This window comes from Pelobates fuscus, chromosome 4 (assembly GCF_036172605.1).
Source record: "Pelobates fuscus isolate aPelFus1 chromosome 4, aPelFus1.pri, whole genome shotgun sequence".
Classification (NCBI taxonomy): domain Eukaryota; kingdom Metazoa; phylum Chordata; class Amphibia; order Anura; family Pelobatidae; genus Pelobates; species Pelobates fuscus.
This window is the reverse complement of record NC_086320.1, coordinates 1,707,236-1,734,729: the sequence shown is the minus strand read 5'-3', so window position 1 is coordinate 1,734,729 and position 27,494 is coordinate 1,707,236. Positions and strand designations below refer to the sequence as shown.

Below are 27,494 nucleotides of genomic sequence, written 5' to 3'. Positions count from 1 at the left end.
CCAAGTAGGAGACTGGGCATAAAAGCCGTATGTGTTCCAATAAAGTTCAGTTGTACTCCCAGAGCTATGTGTTGTCCAGTTACTTGGAGGGGAAAGGGCTATGATCACTGCTTAGCACCTTGTTCCAGCTCATGGAGGATTCAGCGGGAAAAGTCCTGGTAAGGACTAGAGCTCCCAGGACTGTGTGCTGTCCAGTCCCTGGGAGGAAATAGAGCTAGTCCCCTCTAAAGCATGCCACTAAATCTCAGTCTTCTTCCCAAGAGCATCTGTGCCTGTGAGGCTAGGCGCGGGAAAAAGGGACCATCCCTTTGTCTCCCAGGCACAGAAAAGCCAGCTCGTGGGAAAATAGCAAGTCTCTTTGTCCCTTGGGCTCATGAGAGCCCGCCAAAAACTTGCCAGTGCCCCAGAAGTGCCCACACCAATCTCAGGGATCCTTGCCTAGGTCGCTCGATCGGCTAGTCTCTGTTAGCGAGGTCCTGGTGTGAATCTCCTTTCGGGGTACGAAAGCTCCCCCTGGACGGCGTTCGTATATACGAAATGGCGGCCACCCAGAGGAGCACTCATTAATTTACTTCCCTTACAGTTTCACACTTAGGTGGCAAGTGAGAACGTTCTGATTAATTGGTTCGAATGTTCTAATGGGGCACTGGGGAGGTCCTTGTTCGGGAAACGAACGAGACAGGAAACAATCCACGAATGCTCCACCTGGCTGGCGTTCATCTGTACGAATGGTGGCCACCCAGGAGAGCGCTCAATAATTGTTTCCCTTGCGGTTTGCGGTTAAATACTCATGTTGCGAGGTGTTAAGGTTCTAAACTAACATTCTACATGAGTTATTGGGGTGGTCCCCATTTGGGAGGTGAAGGAATTCCCTTCGTGGAAGCACTCCTGAACGGGAGCGGGCACAATAAATGAAATACAGAGAAAACACACATATTATAAGCAGGAACCACACAAATCAGCAGTAGTTCTGCCACATCCATAGTCACAGACCATCCCCTTTGTATCCATGTACAGCAATCAGTGATCTAACCATCAACCACACACAATCCATAGTCACAGATCATCACCTGGGTATCCATGTACGTCAATCAGTGACCTAACCATCCACTAAAAGTAATCCATAGTCCCAGACCTTCCCCTGGGTATCCATGTACGTCAATCAGTGACCTAACCATTAACCACACGTAATCCATATTCACAGACCACCTCTGGGTATCCATGTATGGCAATCATTGCCCTAACCATCAACCACACATAATCCATAGTCACAGATCATCCCTTGGGTATCCGTTTACGTCAATCAGTAGCAAGGCATCCCACTCATCTAAAAATAACCATCCTGATAGCAGTTCATAATGATATTTTATTAAGCAATGTGAAATTTTATAGTTTTCTTTATAGTGAAAAATGTGATAAATGGATCCAGCGCAGTTCAGCCTAGGACGAAATGAGATAATTTGGTTTAAATATGCATATAAAGTATGAAATTAAACAGTGATAGGGTGGACGACTAATGATGATTAATGACCTCCTGCCATTTACCTGATTCCTCCAACATTTTAACCTCCCCATCGATCTCAACAATATGTAAACTTTCCCCACAATGTCTGTAGAAGGCGCACACAGTGCTGGGACTGGGGGAAACATTGCCAGAAGGCGCACACACAGTGCTGGGACTGGGGGAAACATTTCCAGAAGGCACACACAATGCTGGGACTGGGGGAAACATTTCCAGAAGGCACACACAGTGCTGGGAATGGGGGAAACATTTCCAGAAGGCACACAAAGTGCTGGGACTGGGGGAAACATTTCCAGAAGGCACACACAGTGCTGGGACTGGGGGAAACATTTCCAGAAGGCACACACAGTGCTGGGACCTGGGGGAAACATTTCCAGAAGGCGCACACAGTGCTGGGACTGGGGGAACATTTCCAGAATACACACAGTGCTGGGACTGGGGGAACATTTCCAGAAGGCACACACAGTGCTGGGACTGGGGGAAACATTTCCAGAAGGCACACACAGTGCTGGGACTGGGGGAAACATTTCCAGAAGGCGCACACAATGCTGGGACTGGGGGAAACATTTCCAGAAGGCACACACAGTGCTGGGACTGGGGGAAACATTTCCAGAAGGCACACACAGTGATGGGACTGGGGGGAAACATTTCCAGAAGGCGCACACAATGCTGGGACTGGGGGAAACATTTCCAGAAGGCACACACAGTGCTGGGACTGGGGGAAACATTTCCAGAAGGCGCACACAGTGCTGGGACTGGGGGAAACATTTCCAGAAGGCGCACACAGTGCTGGGACTGGGGGAACATTTCCAGAAGGCGCACACAATGCTGGGACTGGGGGAAACATTTCCAGAAGGCGCACACAGTGCTGGGACCTGGGGGAAACATTTCCAGAAGGCACACACAGTGCTGGAACTGGGGGAAACATTTCCAGAAGGCACACACAGTGCTGGGACCTGGGGGAAACATTTCCAGAAGGCACACACAGTGCTGAGACTGGGGGAAACATTTCCAGAAGGCACACAGTGCTGGGACTGGGGGAAACATTTCCAGAAGGCACACACAGTGCTGGGACTGGGGGGAAACATTTCCAGAAGGCGCACACAGTGCTGGGACTGGGGGAAACATTTCCAGAAGGCGCACACAGTGCTGGGAGTGGGGGAAACATTTCCAGAAGGCGCACACAGTGCTGGGACCTGGGGGAAACATTTCCAGAAGGCGCACACAGTGCTGGGACTGGGGGAAACATTTCCAGAAGGCGCACACAGTGCTGGGACTGGGGGAAACATTTCCAGAAGGCACACACAGTGCTGGGACTGGGGGAAACATTTCCAGAAGGCGCACACAGTGCTGGGACCTGGGGGAAACATTTCCAGAAGGCACACACAGTGCTGGGACTGGGGGAACATTTCCAGAAGGCGCACACAGTGCTGGGACTGGGGGAAACATTTCCAGAAGGCACACACAGTGCTGGGACTAGGGGAAACATTTCCAGAAGGCGCACACAGTGCTGGGACTGGGGGAAACATTTCCAGAAGGCACACACAGTGCTGGGACTGGGGGAAACATTTCCAGAAGGCGCACAGTGCTGGGACTGGGAGAAACATTTCCAGAAGGCGCACACAGTGCTGGGACTGGGGGAAACATTTCCAGAAGGCGCACAGTGCTGGGACTGGGAGAAACATTTCCAGAAGGCACACACAGTGCTGGGACTGGGGGAAACATTTCCAGAAGGCACACAGTGCTGGGACTGGGGGAAACATTTCCAGAAGGCACACACAGTGCTGGGACTGGGGGGAAACATTTCCAGATGGCACACAGTGCTGGGACTGGGGGAAACATTTCCAGAAGGCACACACAATGCTGGGACTGGGGGAAACATTTCCAGAAGGCACACAGTGCTGGGACTGGGGGAAACATTTCCAGAAGGCACACACAGTGCTGGGACTGGGGGGAAACATTTCCAGATGGCACACAGTGCTGGGACTGGGGGAAACATTTCCAGAAGGCGCACACAGTGCTGGGACTGGGGGAAACATTTCCAGAAGGCGCACACAGTGCTGGGAATGGGGGAAACATTTCCAGAAGGCACACACAGTGCTGGGACTGGGGGAACATTTCCAGAAGGCACACACAGTGCTGGGACTGGGGGAACATTTCCAGAAGGCACACACAGTGCTGGGACTGGGGGAAACATTTCCAGAAGGCACACAAAGTGCTGGGACTGGGGGAAACATTTCCAGAAGGCACACAAAGTGCTGGGACTGGGGGAAACATTTCCAGAAGGCACACACAGTGCTGGGACTGGGGGAAACATTTCCAGAAGGCGCACACAGTGCTGGGACTGGGGGAAACATTTCCAGAAGGCGCACACAGTGCTGAGACTGGGGGAAACATTTCCAGAAGGCACACACACAGTGCTGGGACTGGGGGAAACATTTCCAGAAGGCGCACACAGTGCTGGGACTGGGGGAAACATTTCCAGAAGGCACACACAGTGCTAGGACTGGGGAAACATTTCCAGAAGGCACACACAGTGCTGGGACTGGGGGGAAACATTTCCAGAAGGCACACACAGTGCTAGGACTATGGGGAATCATTTCCAGAAGGCACACACAGTGCTGGGACTGGGGGGAAACATTTCCAGAAGGCACACACAGTGCTGGGACTGGGGGAACATTTCCAGAAGGCGCACACAGTGCTGAGACTGGGGGAAACATTTCCAGAAGGCGCACACAATGCTAGGACTGGGGGGAAACATTTCCAGAAGGCACACACAGTGCTGGGACTGGGGGGAAACATTTCCAGAAGGCACACACAATGCTGGGACTAGGGGAAACATTTCCAGAAGGCGCACACAGTGCTGGGACTGGGGGAAACATTTCCAGAAGGCGCACACAATGCTGGGACTGGGGGAAACATTTCCAGAAGGCGCACACAATGCTGGGACTGGGGGAAACATTTCCAGAAGGCACACACAGTGCTGGGACTGGGGGAAACATTTCCAGAAGGCGCACACAATGCTGGGACTGGGGGAAACATTTCCAGAAGGCACACACAATGCTGGGACTGGGGGAAACATTTCCAGAAGGCGCACACAGTGCTGGGACTGGGGGAAACATTTCCAGAAGGCGCACACAGTGCTGGGACTGGGGGAAACATTTCCAGAAGGCACACACAATGCTGGGACTGGGGGAAACATTTCCAGAAGGCGCACACAGTGCTGGGACTGGGGGAAACATTTCCAGAAGGCGCACACAGTGCTGGGACTGGGGGAACATTTCCAGAAGGCGCACACAATGCTGGGACTGGGGGAAACATTTCCAGAAGGCACACACAGTGCTGGGACTGGGGGAAACATTTCCAGAAGGCACACACAGTGCTGGGACTGGGGGAAACATTTCCAGAAGGCGCACACAGTGCTGGGACTGGGGGAACATTTCCAGAAGGCGCACACAATGCTGGGACTGGGGGAAACATTTCCAGAAGGCGCACACAGTGCTGGGACTGGGGAAACATTTCCAGAAGGCGCACACAGTGCTGGGACTGGGGAAACATTTCCAGAAGGCGCACACAATGCTGGGACTGGGGGGAAACATTTCCAGAAGGCGCACACAGTGCTGGGACTGGGGGAAACATTTACAGAAGGCACACACAGTGCTGGGACTGGGGGAAACATTTCCAGAAGGCACACAGTGCTGGGACTGGGGGAAACATTTCCAGAAGGCACACAGTGCTGGGACTGGGGGGAAACATTTCCAGAAGGCGCACACAGTGCTGGGACTGGGGAAACATTTCCAGAAGGCACACACAGTGCTGGGACTGGGGGAAACATTTCCAGAAGGCACACACAGTGCTGGGACTGGGGGAAACATTTCCAGAAGGCACACACAGTGCTGGGACTGGGGGAAACATTTCCAGAAGGCACACACAGTGCTAGGACTGGGGAAACATTTCCAGAAGGCGCACACAGTGCTGGGACTGGGGGAAACATTTCCAGAAGGCACACACAGTGCTGGGACCTGGGGGAAACATTTCCAGAAGGCACACACAGTGCTGGGACTGGGGGGAAACATTTCCAGAAGGCGCACACAGTGCTGGGACTGGGGGAAACATTTCCAGAAGGCGCACACAATGCTGGGACTGGGGGGAAACATTTCCAGAAGGCACACACAGTGCTGGGACTGGGGGAAACATTTACAGAAGGCACACACAGTGCTGGGACTGGGGGAAACATTTCCAGAAGGCGCACACAGTGCTGGGACTGGGGGGAAACATTTCCAGAAGGCGCACACAGTGCTGGGACTGGGGGAAACATTTCCAGAAGGCGCACACAGTGCTGGGACTGGGGAAACATTTCCAGAAGGCACACACAGTGCTGGGACTGGGGGAAACATTTCCAGAAGGCACACACAGTGCTGGGACTGGGGGAAACATTTCCAGAAGGCGCACACAGTGCTGGGACTGGGGGAAACATTTCCAGAAGGCACACACAGTGCTGGGACTGGGGGAAACATTTCCAGAAGGCGCACACAGTGCTGGGACTGGGGGAAACATTTCCAGAAGGCACACAGTGCTGGGACTGGGGGAAACATTTCCAGAAGGCGCACACAGTGCTGGGACTGGGGGAAACATTTCCAGAAGGCACACACAGTGCTGGGACTGGGGGAAACATTTCCAGAAGGCACACACAGTGCTGGGACTGGGGGAAACATTTCCAGAAGGCACACAGTGCTGGGACTGGGGGAAACATTTCCAGAAGGCGCACACAGTGCTGGGACTGGGGGAAACATTTCCAGAAGGCGCACACAGTGCTGGGACTGGGGGAAACATTTCCAGAAGGCACACACAGTGCTGGGACTGGGGGAAACATTTCCAGAAGGCACACAGTGCTGGGACTGGGGGAAACATTTCCAGAAGGCGCACACAGTGCTGGGACTGGGGGAAACATTTCCAGAAGGCACACAGTGCTGGGACTGGGGGAAACATTTCCAGAAGGCGCACACAGTGCTGGGACCTGGGGGGAAACATTTCCAGAAGGCACACACAGTGCTGGGACTGGGGGAAACATTTCCAGAAGGCACACACAGTGCTGGGACTGGGGGAAACATTTCCAGAAGGCACACAGTGCTGGGACTGGGGGGAAACATTTCCAGAAGGCGCACACAGTGCTGGGACTGGGGAAACATTTCCAGAAGGCACACACAGTGCTGGGACTGGGGGAACATTTCCAGAAGGCGCACACAGTGCTGGGACTGGGGGAAACATTTCCAGAAGGCACACACAGTGCTGGGACTGGGGGAAACATTTCCAGAAGGCACACACAGTGCTGGGACCTGGGGGAAACATTTCCAGAAGGCACACACAGTGCTGGGACTGGGGGAAACATTTCCAGAAGGCACACACAATGCTGGGACTGGGGGAAACATTTCCAGAAGGCACACACACAGTGCTGGGACTGGGGGAAACATTTCCAAAAGGCGCACACAGTGCTGGGACTGGGGGGAAACATTTCCAGAAGGCGCACACAGTGCTGGGACTGGGGGAAACATTTCCAGAAGGCACACACAGTGCTGGGACTGGGGGAAACATTTCCAGAAGGCGCACACAGTGCTGGGACCTGGGGGAAACATTTCCAGAAGGCACACACAGTGCTGGGACTGGGGGAACATTTCCAGAAGGCGCACACAGTGCTGGGACTGGGGGAAACATTTCCAGAAGGCACACACAGTGCTGGGACTAGGGGAAACATTTCCAGAAGGCGCACACAGTGCTGGGACTGGGGGAAACATTTCCAGAAGGCACACACAGTGCTGGGACTGGGGGAAACATTTCCAGAAGGCGCACACAGTGCTGGGACTGGGGGAAACATTTCCAGAAGGCACACACAGTGCTGGGACTGGGGGAACATTTCCAGAAGGCGCACACAGTGCTGGGACTGGGGGGAAACATTTCCAGAAGGCACACACAGTGCTGGGACTGGGGGAAACATTTCCAGAAGGCACACACAGTGCTGGGACTGGGGAAACATTTCCAGAAGGCGCACACAGTGCTGGGACTGGGGGAAACATTTCCAGAAGGCACACACAATGCTGGGACTGGGGGGAAACATTTCCAGAAGGCACACACAGTGCTGGGACTGGGGAAACATTTCCAGAAGGCGCACACAATGCTGGGACTGGGGGAAACATTTCCAGAAGGCGCACACAGTGCTGGGACTGGGGGAAACATTTCCAGAAGGCACACACAGTGCTGGGACTGGGGGAAACATTTCCAGAAGGCGCACACAGTGCTGGGACTGGGGGAACATTTCCAGAAGGCGCACACAGTGCTGGGACTGGGGGAAACATTTCCAGAAGGCACACACAGTGCTGGGACTGGGGAAACATTTCCAGAAGGCACACACAGTGCTGGGACTGGGGGAAACATTTCCAGAAGGCGCACACAGTGCTGGGACTGGGGGAAACATTTCCAGAAGGCACACACAGTGCTGGGACTGGGGGAAACATTTCCAGAAGGCGCACACAGTGCTGGGACTGGGGGAAACATTTCCAGAAGGCGCACACAGTGCTGGGACTGGGGGAACATTTCCAGAAGGCGCACACAGTGCTGGGACTGGGGGAACATTTCCAGAAGGCGCACACAGTGCTGGGACTGGGGGAAACATTTCCAGAAGGCACACACAATGCTGGGACTGGGAAAACATTTCCAGAAGGCGCACACAATGCTGGGACTGGGGGAAACATTTCCAGAAGGCACACACAGTGCTGGGACTGGGGGAAACATTTCCAGAAGGCACACACAGTGCTGGGACTGGGGGAAACATTTCCAGAAGGCACACACAGTGCTGGGACTGGGGGAAACATTTCCAGAAGGCACACACAGTGCTGGGACTGGGGGAAACATTTCCAGAAGGCACACACAGTGCTGGGACTGGGGGGAAACATTTCCAGAAGGCACACACAGTGCTGGGACTGGGGGAAACATTTCCAGAAGGCACACAGTGCTGGGACTGGGGAAACATTTCCAGAAGGCGCACACAGTGCTGGGACTGGGGAAACATTTCCAGAAGGCGCACACAGTGCTGGGACTGGGGGAAACATTTCCAGAAGGCGCACACAGTGCTGGGACTGGGGAAACATTTCCAGAAGGCACACACAGTGCTGGGACTGGGGGAAACATTTCCAGAAGGCACACACAGTGCTGGGACTGGGGGAAACATTTCCAGAAGGCACACACAGTGCTGGGACTGGGGAAACATTTCCAGAAGGCACACACAATGCTGGGACTGGGGGAAACATTTCCAGAAGGCACACACAGTGCTGGGACTGGGGAAACATTTCCAGAAGGCACACACAGTGCTGGGACCTGGGGGAAACATTTCCAGAAGGCACACAGTGCTGGGACTGGGGGAAACATTTCCAGAAGGCACACACAGTGCTGGGACTGGGGGAAACATTTCCAGAAGGCGCACACAGTGCTGGGACTGGGGGAACATTTCCAGAAGGCGCACACAGTGCTGGGACTGGGGGAAACATTTCCAGAAGGCACACACAGTGCTGGGACTGGGGGAAACATTTCCAGAAGGCGCACACAGTGCTGGGACTGGGGGGAAACATTTCCAGAAGGCGCACACAGTGCTGGGACTATAGGGAAACATTTCCAGAAGTCGCACACAATGCTGGGACTGGGGGAAACATTTCCAGAAGGCACACACAGTGCTGGGACTAGGGGAAACATTTCCAGAAGGCGCACACAGTGCTGGGACTGGGGGAAACATTTCCAGAAGGCACACACAGTGCTGGGACTGGGGGAAACATTTCCAGAAGGCGCACACAGTGCTGGGACTGGGGGAAACATTTCCAGAAGGCACACACAGTGCTGGGACTGGGGGAACATTTCCAGAAGGCGCACACAGTGCTGGGACTGGGGGGAAACATTTCCAGAAGGCACACACAGTGCTGGGACTGGGGGAAACATTTCCAGAAGGCACACACAGTGCTGGGACTGGGGAAACATTTCCAGAAGGCGCACACAGTGCTGGGACTGGGGGAAACATTTCCAGAAGGCACACACAATGCTGGGACTGGGGGGAAACATTTCCAGAAGGCACACACAGTGCTGGGACTGGGGAAACATTTCCAGAAGGCGCACACAATGCTGGGACTGGGGGAAACATTTCCAGAAGGCGCACACAGTGCTGGGACTGGGGGAAACATTTCCAGAAGGCACACACAGTGCTGGGACTGGGGGAAACATTTCCAGAAGGCGCACACAGTGCTGGGACTGGGGGAACATTTCCAGAAGGCGCACACAGTGCTGGGACTGGGGGAAACATTTCCAGAAGGCACACACAGTGCTGGGACTGGGGAAACATTTCCAGAAGGCACACACAGTGCTGGGACTGGGGGAAACATTTCCAGAAGGCGCACACAGTGCTGGGACTGGGGGAAACATTTCCAGAAGGCACACACAGTGCTGGGACTGGGGGAAACATTTCCAGAAGGCGCACACAGTGCTGGGACTGGGGGAAACATTTCCAGAAGGCGCACACAGTGCTGGGACTGGGGGAACATTTCCAGAAGGCGCACACAGTGCTGGGACTGGGGGAACATTTCCAGAAGGCGCACACAGTGCTGGGACTGGGGGAAACATTTCCAGAAGGCACACACAATGCTGGGACTGGGGAAACATTTCCAGAAGGCGCACACAATGCTGGGACTGGGGAAACATTTCCAGAAGGCGCACACAGTGCTGGGACTGGGGGAACATTTCCAGAAGGCGCACACAGTGCTGGGACTGGGGGAAACATTTCCAGAAGGCGCACACAATGCTGGGACTGGGGGAAACATTTCCAGAAGGCGCACACAATGCTGGGACTGGGGGAACATTTCCAGAAGGCACACACAGTGCTGGGACTGGGGGAAACATTTCCAGAAGGCACACACAGTGCTAGGACTGGGGGAAACATTTCCAGAAGGCACACACAGTGCTGGGACTGGGGGAAACATTTCCAGAAGGCACACACAGTGCTGGGACTGGGGGAAACATTTCCAGAAGGCGCACACAGTGCTGGGAGTGGGGGAAACATTTCCAGAAGGCGCACACAGTGCTGGGACTGGGGGAAACATTTCCAGAAGGCACACACAGTGCTGGGACTGGGGGAAACATTTCCAGAAGGCGCACACAGTGCTGGGACTGGGGGAACATTTCCAGAAGGCGCACACAGTGCTGGGACTGGGGGAAACATTTCCAGAAGGCACACACAGTGCTGGGACTGGGGGAAACATTTCCAGAAGGCACACACAGTGCTGGGACTGGGGGAAACATTTCCAGAAGGCACACACAGTGCTGGGACTGGGGGAAACATTTCCAGAAGGCGCACACAATGCTGGGACTGGGGGAACATTTCCAGAAGGCACACACAGTGCTGGGACTGGGGGAAACATTTCCAGAAGGCACACACAGTGCTAGGACTGGGGGAAACATTTCCAGAAGGCGCACACAGTGCTAGGACTGGGGGAAACATTTCCAGAAGGCACACACAGTGCTGGGACTGGGGGAAACATTTCCAGAAGGCGCACACAGTGCTGGGAGTGGGGGAAACATTTCCAGAAGGCGCACACAGTGCTGGGACTGGGGGAAACATTTCCAGAAGGCACACACAGTGCTGGGACTGGGGGAAACATTTCCAGAAGGCACACACAGTGCTGGGACTGGGGGGAAACATTTCCAGAAGGCGCACACAGTGCTGGGACTGGGGGAACATTTCCAGAAGGCGCACACAGTGCTGGGACTGGGGGGAAACATTTCCAGAAGGCACACACAGTGCTGGGACTGGGGGAAACATTTCCAGAAGGCACACACAGTGCTGGGACTGGGGGAAACATTTCCAGAAGGCACACACAGTGCTGGGACTGGGGGAAACATTTCCAGAAGGCGCACACAGTGCTGGGACTGGGGGAACATTTCCAGAAGGCGCACACAGTGCTGGGACTGGGGGAAACATTTCCAGAAGGCACACACAGTGCTGGGACTGGGGGAAACATTTCCAGAAGGCACACACAGTGCTGGGACTGGGGGAAACATTTCCAGAAGGCGCACACAGTGCTGGGACTGGGGGAAACATTTCCAGAAGGCACACACAGTGCTGGGACTGGGGGAAACATTTCCAGAAGGCGCACACAGTGCTGGGACTGGGGGAAACATTTCCAGAAGGCGCACACAGTGCTGGGACTGGGGGAAACATTTCCAGAAGGCACACACAGTGCTGGGACTGGGGGAAACATTTCCAGAAGGCACACAGTGCTGGGACTGGGGGAAACATTTCCAGAAGGCACACAGTGCTGGGACTGGGGGAAACATTTGGGACTGGGGGAAACATTTCCAGAAGGCGCACACAGTGCTGGGACTGGGGGAAACATTTCCAGAAGGCACACACAGTGCTGGGACTGGGGGAAACATTTCCAGAAGGCACACACAGTGCTGGGACTGGGGGAAACATTTCCAGAAGGCGCACACAGTGCTGGGACTGGGGGAAACATTTCCAGAAGGCACACACAGTGCTGGGACTGGGGGAAACATTTCCAGAAGGCGCACACAGTGCTGGGACTGGGGAAACATTTCCAGAAGGCACACACAGTGCTGGGACTGGGGGAAACATTTCCAGAAGGCACACACAGTGCTGGGACTGGGGGAAACATTTCCAGAAGGCACACACAGTGCTGGGACTGGGGGAAACATTTCCAGAAGGCACACACAGTGCTGGGACTGGGGGGAAACATTTCCAGAAGGCACACACAGTGCTGGGACTGGGGGAAACATTTCCAGAAGGCACACACAGTGCTGGGACTGGGGGAAACATTTCCAGAAGGCGCACACAGTGCTGGGACTGGGGAAACATTTCCAGAAGGCGCACACAGTGCTGGGACTGGGGGAAACATTTCCAGAAGGCACACACAGTGCTGGGACTGGGGGAAACATTTCCAGAAGGCACACACAGTGCTGGGACTGGGGGAAACATTTCCAGAAGGCACACACAGTGCTGGGACTGGGGGAAACATTTCCAGAAGGCACACACAGTGCTGGGACTGGGGGAAACATTTCCAGAAGGCACACACAGTGCTGGGACTGGGGGAAACATTTCCAGAAGGCACACACAGTGCTGGGACTGGGGGAAACATTTCCAGAAGGCGCACACAGTGCTGGGACTGGGGAAACATTTCCAGAAGGCACACACAGTGCTGGGACTGGGGGAAACATTTCCAGAAGGCGCACACAGTGCTGGGACTGGGGGAAACATTTCCAGAAGGCACACACAGTGCTGGGACTGGGGGAAACATTTCCAGAAGGCACACACAGTGCTGGGACTGGGGGAAACATTTCCAGAAGGCACACACAGTGCTGGGACTGGGGGAAACATTTCCAGAAGGCACACACAGTGCTGGGACTGGGGGAAACATTTCCAGAAGGCACACACAGTGCTGGGACTGGGGGAAACATTTCCAGAAGGCACACACAGTGCTGGGACTGGGGGAAACATTTCCAGAAGGCACACAGTGCTGGGACTGGGGGAAACATTTCCAGAAGGCGCACACAGTGCTGGGACTGGGGGAAACATTTCCAGAAGGCACACACAGTGCTGGGACTGGGGGGAAACATTTCCAGAAGGCACACACAGTGCTGGGACTGGGGGAAACATTTCCAGAAGGCACACACAGTGCTGGGACTGGGGAAACATTTCCAGAAGGCGCACACAGTGCTGGGACTGGGGGAAACATTTCCAGAAGGCACACACAGTGCTGGGACTGGGGGAAACATTTCCAGAAGGCGCACACAGTGCTGGGACTGGGGGAAACATTTCCAGAAGGCGCACACAGTGCTGGGACTGGGGGAAACATTTCCAGAAGGCACACACAGTGCTGGGACTGGGGGAAACATTTCCAGAAGGCACACACAGTGCTGGGACTGGGGGAAACATTTCCAGAAGGCGCACACAGTGCTGGGACTGGGGGAAACATTTCCAGAAGGCACACACAGTGCTGGGACTGGGGGAAACATTTCCAGAAGGCACACACAGTGCTGGGACTGGGGGAAACATTTCCAGAAGGCGCACACAGTGCTGGGACTGGGGGAAACATTTCCAGAAGGCACACACAGTGCTGGGACTGGGGAAACATTTCCAGAAGGCGCACACAGTGCTGGGACTGGGGGAAACATTTCCAGAAGGCACACACAGTGCTGGGACTGGGGGAAACATTTCCAGAAGGCGCACACAGTGCTGGGACTGGGGGAAACATTTCCAGAAGGCACACACAGTGCTGGGACTGGGGGAAACATTTCCAGAAGGCGCACACAGTGCTGGGACTGGGGGAAACATTTCCAGAAGGCACACACAGTGCTGGGACTGGGGGAAACATTTCCAGAAGGCACACAGTGCTGGGACTGGGGGAAACATTTCCAGAAGGCACACACAGTGCTGGGACTGGGGGAAACATTTCCAGAAGGCACACACAGTGCTGGGACTGGGGGAAACATTTCCAGAAGGCGCACACAGTGCTGGGACTGGGGGAAACATTTCCAGAAGGCACACACAGTGCTGGGACTGGGGGAAACATTTCCAGAAGGCACACACAGTGCTGGGACTGGGGGAAACATTTCCAGAAGGCGCACACAGTGCTGGGACTGGGGGAAACATTTCCAGAAGGCGCACACAGTGCTGGGACTGGGGGAAACATTTCCAGAAGGCACACACAGTGCTGGGACTGGGGGAAACATTTCCAGAAGGCACACACAGTGCTGGGACTGGGGGAAACATTTCCAGAAGGCGCACACAGTGCTGGGACTGGGGGAAACATTTCCAGAAGGCACACACAGTGCTGGGACTGGGGGAAACATTTCCAGAAGGCACACACAGTGCTGGGACTGGGGGAAACATTTCCAGAAGGCACACACAGTGCTGGGACTGGGGGAAACATTTCCAGAAGGCACACACAGTGCTGGGACTGGGGGAAACATTTCCAGAAGGCACACACAGTGCTGGGACCTGGGGGAAACATTTCCAGAAGGCGCACACAGTGCTGGGACTGGGGAAACATTTCCAGAAGGCACACACAGTGCTGGGACCTGGGGGAAACATTTCCAGAAGGCACACACAGTGCTGGGACTGGGGGAAACATTTCCAGAAGGCACACACAGTGCTGGGACTGGGGGAAACATTTCCAGAAGGCGCACACAGTGCTGGGACTGGGGGAAACATTTCCAGAAGGCACACACAGTGCTGGGACTGGGGGAAACATTTCCAGAAGGCGCACACAGTGCTGGGACTGGGGGAAACATTTCCAGAAGGCACACACAGTGCTGGGACTGGGGGAAACATTTCCAGAAGGCACACACAGTGCTGGGACTGGGGGAAACATTTCCAGAAGGCGCACACAGTGCTGGGACTGGGGGAAACATTTCCAGAAGGCGCACACAGTGCTGGGACTGGGGGAAACATTTCCAGAAGGCGCACACAGTGCTGGGACTGGGGGAAACATTTCCAGAAGGCGCACACAGTGCTGGGACTGGGGGAAACATTTCCAGAAGGCGCACACAATGCTGGGACTGGGGGAAACATTTCCAGAAGGCACACACAGTGCTGGGACTGGGGGAAACATTTCCAGAAGGCACACACAGTGCTGGGACTGGGGGAAACATTTCCAGAAGGCGCACACAGTGCTGGGACTGGGGGAAACATTTCCAGAAGGCACACAGTGCTGGGACTGGGGGAAACATTTCCAGAAGGCACACACAGTGCTGGGACTGGGGGAAACATTTCCAGAAGGCACACACAGTGCTGGGACTGGGGGAAACATTTCCAGAAGGCGCACACAGTGCTGGGACTGGGGGAAACATTTCCAGAAGGCACACACAGTGCTGGGACTGGGGGAAACATTTCCAGAAGGCACACACAGTGCTGGGACTGGGGGAAACATTTCCAGAAGGCGCACACAGTGCTGGGACTGGGGGAAACATTTCCAGAAGGCACACACAGTGCTGGGACTGGGGAAACATTTCCAGAAGGCACACACAGTGCTGGGACTGGGGGAAACATTTCCAGAAGGCGCACACAGTGCTGGGACTGGGGGAAACATTTCCAGAAGGCACACACAGTGCTGGGACTGGGGGAAACATTTCCAGAAGGCGCACACAGTGCTGGGACTGGGGGAAACATTTCCAGAAGGCACACACAGTGCTGGGACTGGGGGAAACATTTCCAGAAGGCACACAGTGCTGGGACTGGGGGAAACATTTCCAGAAGGCACACACAGTGCTGGGACTGGGGGAAACATTTCCAGAAGGCGCACACAGTGCTGGGACTGGGGGAAACATTTCCAGAAGGCACACACAGTGCTGGGACTGGGGGAAACATTTCCAGAAGGCACACACAGTGCTGGGACTGGGGGAAACATTTCCAGAAGGCACACACAGTGCTGGGACTGGGGGAACATTTCCAGAAGGCGCACACAGTGCTGGGACTGGGGGAAACATTTCCAGAAGGCGCACACAGTGCTGGGACTGGGGGAAACATTTCCAGAAGGCGCACACAGTGCTGGGACTGGGGGAAACATTTCCAGAAGGCGCACACAGTGCTGGGACTGGGGGAAACATTTCCAGAAGGCACACACAGTGCTGGGACTGGGGGAAACATTTCCAGAAGGCGCACACAATGCTGGGACTGGGGGAACATTTCCAGAAGGCACACACAGTGCTGGGACTGGGGGAAACATTTCCAGAAGGCACACACAGTGCTGGGACTGGGGGAAACATTTCCAGAAGGCACACACAGTGCTGGGACTGGGGGAAACATTTCCAGAAGGCACACACAGTGCTGGGACTGGGGGAAACATTTCCAGAAGGCGCACACAGTGCTGGGACTGGGGGAAACATTTCCAGAAGGCGCACACAGTGCTGGGACTGGGGGAAACATTTCCAGAAGGCACACACAGTGCTGGGACTGGGGGAAACATTTCCAGAAGGCGCACACAGTGCTGGGACTGGGGAAACATTTCCAGAAGGCGCACACAGTGCTGGGACTGGGGGAAACATTTCCAGAAGGCACACACAGTGCTGGGACTGGGGGAAACATTTCCAGAAGGCACACACAGTGCTGGGACTGGGGGAAACATTTCCAGAAGGCGCACACAGTGCTGGGACTGGGGGAAACATTTCCAGAAGGCACACACAGTGCTGGGACTGGGGGAAACATTTCCAGAAGGCACACACAGTGCTGGGACTGGGGGAAACATTTCCAGAAGGCACACACAGTGCTGGGACTGGGGGAAACATTTCCAGAAGGCGCACACAGTGCTGGGACTGGGGGAACATTTCCAGAAGGCGCACACAGTGCTGGGACTGGGGGAAACATTTCCAGAAGGCACACAGTGCTGGGACTGGGGGAAACATTTCCAGAAGGCGCACACAGTGCTGGGACTGGGGGAAACATTTCCAGAAGGCACACACAGTGCTGGGACTGGGGAAACATTTCCAGAAGGCGCACACAGTGCTGGGACTGGGGGAAACATTTCCAGAAGGCACACACAGTGCTGGGACTGGGGGAAACATTTCCAGAAGGCACACACAGTGCTGGGACTGGGGGAAACATTTCCAGAAGGCACACACAGTGCTGGGACTGGGGGGAAACATTTCCAGAAGGCACACACAGTGCTGGGACTGGGGGAAACATTTCCAGAAGGCACACAGTGCTGGGACTGGGGAAACATTTCCAGAAGGCGCACACAGTGCTGGGACTGGGGAAACATTTCCAGAAGGCGCACACAGTGCTGGGACTGGGGGAAACATTTCCAGAAGGCACACACAGTGCTGGGACTGGGGGAAACATTTCCAGAAGGCACACACAGTGCTGGGACTGGGGGAAACATTTCCAGAAGGCGCACACAGTGCTGGGACTGGGGGAAACATTTCCAGAAGGCGCACACAGTGCTGGGACTGGGGGGAAACATTTCCAGAAGGCGCACACAGTGCTGGGACTGGGGGAAACATTTCCAGAAGGCACACACAGTGCTGGGACTGGGGGAAACATTTCCAGAAGGCGCACACAGTGCTGGGACTGGGGGGAAACATTTCCAGAAGGCACACAGTGCTGGGACTGGGGGAAACATTTCCAGAAGGCACACACAGTGCTGGGACTGGGGGAAACATTTCCAGAAGGCACACACAGTGCTGGGACTGGGGGAAACATTTCCAGAAGGCGCACACAGTGCTGGGACTGGGGGAAACATTTCCAGAAGGCACACACAGTGCTGGGACTGGGGGAAACATTTCCAGAAGGCACACACAGTGCTGGGACTAGGGGAACATTTCCAGAAGGCGCACACAGTGCTGGGACTGGGGGAAACATTTCCAGAAGGCACACACAGTGCTGGGACTGGGGAAACATTTCCAGAAGGCACACACAGTGCTGGGACTGGGGGAAACATTTCCAGAAGGCGCACACAGTGCTGGGACTGGGGGAAACATTTCCAGAAGGCGCACACAGTGCTGGGACTGGGGGAAACATTTCCAGAAGGCACACACAGTGCTGGGACTGGGGGAAACATTTCCAGAAGGCGCACACAGTGCTGGGACTGGGGGAACATTTCCAGAAGGCGCACACAGTGCTGGGACTGGGGGAAACATTTCCAGAAGGCACACACAGTGCTGGGACTGGGGGAAACATTTCCAGAAGGCACACACAGTGCTGGGACTGGGGGAAACATTTCCAGAAGGCACACACAGTGCTGGGACTGGGGGAAACATTTCCAGAAGGCACACACAGTGCTGGGACTGGGGGAAACATTTCCAGAAGGCACACACAGTGCTGGGACTGGGGGAAACATTTCCAGAAGGCACACACAGTGCTGGGACTGGGGGAAACATTTCCAGAAGGCGCACACAGTGCTGGACTGGGGGAAACATTTCCAGAAGGCGCACACAGTGCTGGGACTGGGGGAAACATTTCCAGAAGGCGCACACAGTGCTGGGACTGGGGGAAACATTTCCAGAAGGCGCACACAGTGCTGGGACTGGGGGAAACATTTCCAGAAGGCACACACAGTGCTGGGACTGGGGGAAACATTTCCAGAAGGCACACACAGTGCTGGGACTGGGGGAAACATTTCCAGAAGGCGCACACAGTGCTGGGACTGGGGGAACATTTCCAGAAGGCGCACACAGTGCTGGGACTGGGGGGAAACATTTCCAGAAGGCGCACACAGTGCTGGGACTGGGGGAACATTTCCAGAAGGCGCACACAGTGCTGGGACTGGGGGAAACATTTCCAGAAGGCACACACAGTGCTGGGACTGGGGGAAACATTTCCAGAAGGCACACACAGTGCTGGGACTGGGGGAAACATTTCCAGAAGGCACACACAGTGCTGGGACTGGGGGAAACATTTCCAGAAGGCGCACACAGTGCTGGGACTGGGGGAACATTTCCAGAAGGCGCACACAGTGCTGGGACTGGGGGAAACATTTCCAGAAGGCACACACAGTGCTGGGACTGGGGGAAACATTTCCAGAAGGCACACACAGTGCTGGGACTGGGGAAACATTTCCAGAAGGCACACAGTGCTGGGACTGGGGGAAACATTTCCAGAAGGCACACACAGTGCTGGGACTGGGGGAAACATTTCCAGAAGGCACACACAGTGCTGGGACTGGGGGAAACATTTCCAGAAGGCACACACAGTGCTGGGACTGGGGGAAACATTTCCAGAAGGCGCACACAGTGCTGGGACTGGGGGAAACATTTCCAGAAGGCGCACACAGTGCTGGGACTGGGGGAAACATTTCCAGAAGGCGCACACAGTGCTGGGACTGGGGGAAACATTTCCAGAAGGCACACACAGTGCTGGGACTGGGGGAAACATTTCCAGAAGGCACACACAGTGCTGGGACTGGGGGAAACATTTCCAGAAGGCACACACAGTGCTGGGACTGGGGGAAACATTTCCAGAAGGCGCACACAGTGCTGGGACTGGGGGAAACATTTCCAGAAGGCGCACACAGTGCTGGGACTGGGGGAAACATTTCCAGAAGGCACACACAGTGCTGGGACTGGGGGAAACATTTCCAGAAGGCGCACACAGTGCTGGGACTGGGGGAAACATTTCCAGAAGGCACACACAGTGCTGGGACTGGGGGAAACATTTCCAGAAGGCGCACACAGTGCTGGGACTGGGGGAAACATTTCCAGAAGGCACACACAGTGCTGGGACTGGGGGAAACATTTCCAGAAGGCGCACACAGTGCTGGGACTGGGGGAAACATTTCCAGAAGGCGCACACAGTGCTGGGACTGGGGGAAACATTTCCAGAAGGCACACACAGTGCTGGGACTGGGGGAAACATTTCCAGAAGGCACACACAGTGCTGGGACTGGGGGAAACATTTCCAGAAGGCGCACACAGTGCTGGGACTGGGGGAACATTTCCAGAAGGCACACACAGTGCTGGGACTGGGGGAAACATTTCCAGAAGGCACACACAGTGCTGGGACTGGGGGAAACATTTCCAGAAGGCGCACACAGTGCTGGGACTGGGGGAAACATTTCCAGAAGGCACACACAGTGCTGGGACTGGGGGAAACATTTCCAGAAGGCACACACAGTGCTGGGACTGGGGGAAACATTTCCAGAAGGCACACACAGTGCTGGGACTGGGGGAAACATTTCCAGAAGGCGCACACAGTGCTGGGACTGGGGGAACATTTCCAGAAGGCGCACACAGTGCTGGGACTGGGGGAAACATTTCCAGAAGGCGCACACAGTGCTGGGACTGGGGAAACATTTCCAGAAGGCACACACAGTGCTGGGACTGGGGAAACATTTCCAGAAGGCACACAGTGCTGGGACTGGGGGAAACATTTCCAGAAGGCACACACAGTGCTGGGACTGGGGAAACATTTCCAGAAGGCACACACAGTGCTGGGACTGGGGGAAACATTTCCAGAAGGCGCACACAGTGCTGGGACTGGGGGAAACATTTCCAGAAGGCACACACAGTGCTGGGACTGGGGGAAACATTTCCAGAAGGCACACACAGTGCTGGGACTGGGGGAAACATTTCCAGAAGGCACACACAGTGCTGGGACTGGGGGAAACATTTCCAGAAGGCACACACAGTGCTGGGACTGGGGGAAACATTTCCAGAAGGCACACACAGTGCTGGGACTGGGGGAAACATTTCCAGAAGGCACACACAGTGCTGGGACTGGGGGAAACATTTCCAGAAGGCACACACAGTGCTGGGACTGGGGAAACATTTCCAGAAGGCACACACAGTGCTGGGACTGGGGAAACATTTCCAGAAGGCGCACACAGTGCTGGGACTGGGGGAAACATTTCCAGAAGGCGCACACAGTGCTGGGACTGGGGAAACATTTCCAGAAGGCACACACAGTGCTGGGACTGGGGGAAACATTTCCAGAAGGCACACACAGTGCTGGGACTGGGGAAACATTTCCAGAAGGCACACACAGTGCTGGGACTGGGGGAAACATTTCCAGAAGGCACACACAGTGCTGGGACTGGGGAAACATTTCCAGAAGGCACACACAGTGCTGGGACCTGGGGGAAACATTTCCAGAAGGCACACACAGTGCTGGGACTGGGGGAAACATTTCCAGAAGGCGCACACAGTGCTGGGACTGGGGGAAACATTTCCAGAAGGCACACACAGTGCTGGGACTGGGGGAAACATTTCCAGAAGGCACACACAGTGCTGGGACTGGGGGAAACATTTCCAGAAGGCACACACAGTGCTGGGACTGGGGAAACATTTCCAGAAGGCGCACACAGTGCTGGGACTGGGGGAAACATTTCCAGAAGGCACACACAGTGCTGGGACTGGGGGAAACATTTCCAGAAGGCACACACAGTGCTGGGACTGGGGGAAACATTTCCAGAAGGCGCACACAGTGCTGGGACTGGGGGAAACATTTCCAGAAGGCGCACACAGTGCTGGGACTGGGGGAAACATTTCCAGAAGGCACACAGTGCTGGGACTGGGGGAAACATTTCCAGAAGGCACACACAGTGCTGGGACTGGGGGAAACATTTCCAGAAGGCACACACAGTGCTGGGACTGGGGAAACATTTCCAGAAGGCGCACACAGTGCTGGGACTGGGGGAAACATTTCCAGAAGGCACACACAGTGCTGGGACTGGGGGAAACATTTCCAGAAGGCGCACACAGTGCTGGGACTGGGGGAAACATTTCCAGAAGGCACACACAGTGCTGGGACTGGGGGAAACATTTCCAGAAGGCGCACACAGTGCTGGGACTGGGGGAAACATTTCCAGAAGGCACACACAGTGCTGGGACTGGGGGAAACATTTCCAGAAGGCGCACACAGTGCTGGGACTGGGGGAAACATTTCCAGAAGGCACACACAGTGCTGGGACTGGGGGAAACATTTCCAGAAGGCGCACACAGTGCTGGGACTGGGGGAAACATTTCCAGAAGGCACACACAGTGCTGGGACTGGGGGAAACATTTCCAGAAGGCACACACAGTGCTGGGACTGGGGGAAACATTTCCAGAAGGCACACACAGTGCTGGGACTGGGGGAAACATTTCCAGAAGGCGCACACAGTGCTGGGACTGGGGGAAACATTTCCAGAAGGCACACACAGTGCTGGGACTGGGGGAAACATTTCCAGAAGGCACACACAGTGCTGGGACTGGGGGAAACATTTCCAGAAGGCACACACAGTGCTGGGACTGGGGGAAACATTTCCAGAAGGCACACACAGTGCTGGGACTGGGGGAAACATTTCCAGAAGGCGCACACAGTGCTGGGACTGGGGGAAACATTTCCAGAAGGCACACACAGTGCTGGGACTGGGGGAAACATTTCCAGAAGGCACACACAGTGCTGGGACTGGGGGAAACATTTCCAGAAGGCGCACACAGTGCTGGGACTGGGGGGAAACATTTCCAGAAGGCACACACAGTGCTGGGACTGGGGGAAACATTTCCAGAAGGCACACACAGTGCTGGGACTGGGGGAAACATTTCCAGAAGGCACACACAGTGCTGGGACTGGGGGAAACATTTCCAGAAGGCACACACAGTGCTGGGACTGGGGGAAACATTTCCAGAAGGCACACACAGTGCTGGGACTGGGGGAAACATTTCCAGAAGGCGCACACAGTGCTGGGACTGGGGGAAACATTTCCAGAAGGCACACACAGTGCTGGGACTGGGGGAAACATTTCCAGAAGGCACACACAGTGCTGGGACTGGGGGAAACATTTCCAGAAGGCACACACAGTGCTGGGACTGGGGGAAACATTTCCAGAAGGCGCACACAGTGCTGGGACTGGGGGGAAACATTTCCAGAAGGCACACACAAGTGCTGGGACTGGGGGAAACATTTCCAGAAGGCGCACACAGTGCTGGGACTGGGGGAAACATTTCCAGAAGGCACACACAGTGCTGGGACTGGGGGAAACATTTCCAGAAGGCACACACAGTGCTGGGACTGGGGGAAACATTTCCAGAAGGCGCACACAGTGCTGGGACTGGGGGAAACATTTCCAGAAGGCACACACAGTGCTGGGACTGGGGGAAACATTTCCAGAAGGCGCACACAGTGCTGGGACTGGGGGAAACATTTCCAGAAGGCCACACAGTGCTGGGACTGGGGGGAAACATTTCCAGAAGGCGCACACAGTGCTGGGACTGGGGGAAACATTTCCAGAAGGCACACACAGTGCTGGGACTGGGGGAAACATTTCCAGAAGGCACACACAGTGCTGGGACTGGGGGAAACATTTCCAGAAGGCGCACACAGTGCTGGGACTGGGGGAAACATTTCCAGAAGGCACACACAGTGCTGGGACTGGGGGAAACATTTCCAGAAGGCACACACAGTGCTGGGACTGGGGGAAACATTTCCAGAAGGCACACACAGTGCTGGGACTGGGGGAAACATTTCCAGAAGGCACACACAGTGCTGGGACTGGGGGAAACATTTCCAGAAGGCACACACAGTGCTGGGACTGGGGGAAACATTTCCAGAAGGCGCACACAGTGCTGGGACTGGGGGAAACATTTCCAGAAGGCACACACAGTGCTGGGACTGGGGGAAACATTTCCAGAAGGCGCACACAGTGCTGGGACTGGGGGAAACATTTCCAGAAGGCACACACAGTGCTGGGACTGGGGGAAACATTTCCAGAAGGCACACAGTGCTGGGACTGGGGGAAACATTTCCAGAAGGCACACACAGTGCTGGGACTGGGGGAAACATTTCCAGAAGGCACACACAGTGCTGGGACTGGGGGGAAACATTTCCAGAAGGCACACACAGTGCTGGGACTGGGGGAAACATTTCCAGAAGGCGCACACAGTGCTGGGACTGGGGGAAACATTTCCAGAAGGCACACACAGTGCTGGGACTGGGGAAACATTTCCAGAAGGCGCACACAGTGCTGGGACTGGGGGAAACATTTCCAGAAGGCACACACAGTGCTGGGACTGGGGAAACATTTCCAGAAGGCGCACACAGTGCTGGGACTGGGGGAAACATTTCCAGAAGGCACACACAATGCTGGGACTGGGGGGAAACATTTCCAGAAGGCACACACAGTGCTGGGACTGGGGAAACATTTCCAGAAGGCACACACAGTGCTGGGACTGGGGGAACATTTCCAGAAGGCGCACACAGTGCTGGGACTGGGGGAAACATTTCCAGAAGGCGCACACAGTGCTGGGACTGGGGGAAACATTTCCAGAAGGCACACACAGTGCTGGGACTGGGGGAAACATTTCCAGAAGGCGCACACAGTGCTGGGACTGGGGGAACATTTCCAGAAGGCGCACACAGTGCTGGGACTGGGGGAAACATTTCCAGAAGGCACACACAGTGCTGGGACTGGGGAAACATTTCCAGAAGGCACACACAGTGCTGGGACTGGGGGAAACATTTCCAGAAGGCGCACACAGTGCTGGGACTGGGGAAACATTTCCAGAAGGCACACACAATGCTGGGACTGGGGGAACATTTCCAGAAGGCACACACAGTGCTGGGACTGGGGGAAACATTTCCAGAAGGCACACACAGTGCTAGGACTGGGGGAAACATTTCCAGAAGGCACACACAGTGCTGGGACTGGGGGAAACATTTCCAGAAGGCACACACAGTGCTGGGACTGGGGGAAACATTTCCAGAAGGCGCACACAGTGCTGGGAGTGGGGGAAACATTTCCAGAAGGCGCACACAGTGCTGGGACTGGGGGAAACATTTCCAGAAGGCACACACAGTGCTGGGACTGGGGGAAACATTTCCAGAAGGCGCACACAGTGCTGGGACTGGGGGAACATTTCCAGAAGGCGCACACAGTGCTGGGACTGGGGGAAACATTTCCAGAAGGCACACACAGTGCTGGGACTGGGGGAAACATTTCCAGAAGGCACACACAGTGCTGGGACTGGGGGAAACATTTCCAGAAGGCACACACAGTGCTGGGACTGGGGGAAACATTTCCAGAAGGCGCACACAATGCTGGGACTGGGGGAAACATTTCCAGAAGGCACACACAGTGCTGGGACTGGGGGAAACATTTCCAGAAGGCGCACACAGTGCTGGGACTGGGGGAAACATTTCCAGAAGGCACACACAGTGCTAGGACTGGGGGAAACATTTCCAGAAGGCGCACACAGTGCTAGGACTGGGGGAAACATTTCCAGAAGGCACACACAGTGCTGGGACTGGGGGAAACATTTCCAGAAGGCGCACACAGTGCTGGGAGTGGGGGAAACATTTCCAGAAGGCGCACACAGTGCTGGGACTGGGGGAAACATTTCCAGAAGGCACACACAGTGCTGGGACTGGGGGGAAACATTTCCAGAAGGCACACACAGTGCTGGGACTGGGGGAAACATTTCCAGAAGGCACACACAGTGCTGGGACTGGGGGAAACATTTCCAGAAGGCACACACAGTGCTGGGACTGGGGGAAACATTTCCAGAAGGCGCACACAGTGCTGGGACTGGGGGAACATTTCCAGAAGGCGCACACAGTGCTGGGACTGGGGGAAACATTTCCAGAAGGCACACAGTGCTGGGACTGGGGGAAACATTTCCAGAAGGCGCACACAATGCTGGGACTGGGGAAACATTTCCAGAAGGCACACACAGTGCTGGGACTGGGGAAACATTTCCAGAAGGCACACAGTGCTGGGACTGGGGGAAACATTTCCAGAAGGCACACACAGTGCTGGGACTGGGGGAAACATTTCCAGAAGGCACACACAGTGCTGGGACTGGGGGAAACATTTCCAGAAGGCACACACAGTGCTGGGACTGGGGGGAAACATTTCCAGAAGGCACACACAGTGCTGGGACTGGGGGAAACATTTCCAGAAGGCACACAGTGCTGGGACTGGGGAAACATTTCCAGAAGGCGCACACAGTGCTGGGACTGGGGAAACATTTCCAGAAGGCGCACACAGTGCTGGGACTGGGGGAAACATTTCCAGAAGGCGCACACAGTGCTGGGACTGGGGAAACATTTCCAGAAGGCACACACAGTGCTGGGACTGGGGGAAACATTTCCAGAAGGCGCACACAGTGCTGGGACTTGGGGAAACATTTCCAGAAGGCGCACACAGTGCTGGGACTGGGGGGAAACATTTCCAGAAGGCGCACACAGTGCTGGGACTGGGGGAAACATTTCCAGAAGGCACACACAGTGCTGGGACTGGGGGGAAACATTTCCAGAAGGCGCACACAGTGCTGGGACTGGGGGGAAACATTTCCAGAAGGCACACAGTGCTGGGACTGGGGGAAACATTTCCAGAAGGCACACACAGTGCTGGGACTGGGGGAAACATTTCCAGATGGCACACACAGTGCTGGGACTGGGGGAAACATTTCCAGAAGGCACACACAGTGCTGGGACTGGGGGGAAACATTTCCAGAAGGCACACAGTGCTGGGACTGGGGGAAACATTTCCAGAAGGCACACACAGTGCTAGGACTAGGGGAACATTTCCAGAAGGCGCACACAGTGCTGGGACTGGGGGAAACATTTCCAGAAGGCACACAGTGCTGGGACTGGGGGAAACATTTCCAGAAGGCACACACAGTGCTAGGACTAGGGGAACATTTCCAGAAGGCGCACACAGTGCTGGGACTGGGGGAAACATTTCCAGAAGGCACACACAGTGCTGGGACTGGGGAAACATTTCCAGAAGGCACACACAGTGCTGGGACTGGGGGAAACATTTCCAGAAGGCGCACACAGTGCTGGGACTGGGGGAAACATTTCCAGAAGGCACACACAGTGCTGGGACTGGGGGAAACATTTCCAGAAGGCGCACACAGTGCTGGGACTGGGGGAAACATTTCCAGAAGGCACACACAGTGCTGGGACTGGGGGAAACATTTCCAGAAGGCGCACACAGTGCTGGGAATGGGGGAAACATTTCCAGAAGGCACACACAGTGCTGGGAATGGGGGAAACATTTCCAGAAGGCACACACAGTGCTGGGACTGGGGGAACATTTCCAGAAGGCGCACACAGTGCTGGGACTGGGGGAAACATTTCCAGAAGGCACACACAGTGCTGGGACTGGGGGAAACATTTCCAGAAGGCACACACAGTGCTGGGAATGGGGGAAACATTTCCAGAAGGCACACACAATGCTGGGACTGGGGAAACATTTCCAGAAGGCACACACAGTGCTGAGACTGGGGGAAACATTTCCAGAAGGCGCACACAGTGCTGGGACTGGGGGAAACATTTCCAGAAGGCACACACAGTGCTGGGAATGGGGGAAACATTTCCAGAAGGCGCACACAATGCTGGGACTGGGGGAAACATTTCCAGAAGGCACACACAGTGCTGGGAATGGGGGAAACATTTCCAGAAGGCACACACAGTGCTGGGACTGGGGGGAAACATTTCCAGAAGGCACAC

At 55.2% G+C, this 27,494-nt stretch overlaps 1 protein-coding gene across 2 annotated transcripts in view; it reads right to left on the bottom strand.

Annotated features, from left to right (window-relative positions):
* Positions 1-1,374: 1,374 nt before the first annotated feature.
* Positions 1,375-27,494, bottom strand: part of LOC134608233 (CD5 antigen-like) — a 515,634-nt gene continuing 489,514 nt past the window's right edge. For both annotated transcript variants that reach the window (XM_063450897.1, XM_063450898.1), the window contains one exon: positions 1,375-1,440. In XM_063450897.1, the coding sequence (XP_063306967.1) occupies positions 1,436-1,440 (5 nt within the window). In that variant the 3' untranslated portion in view covers positions 1,375-1,435. The remainder of the gene's footprint in view (positions 1,441-27,494) is intronic.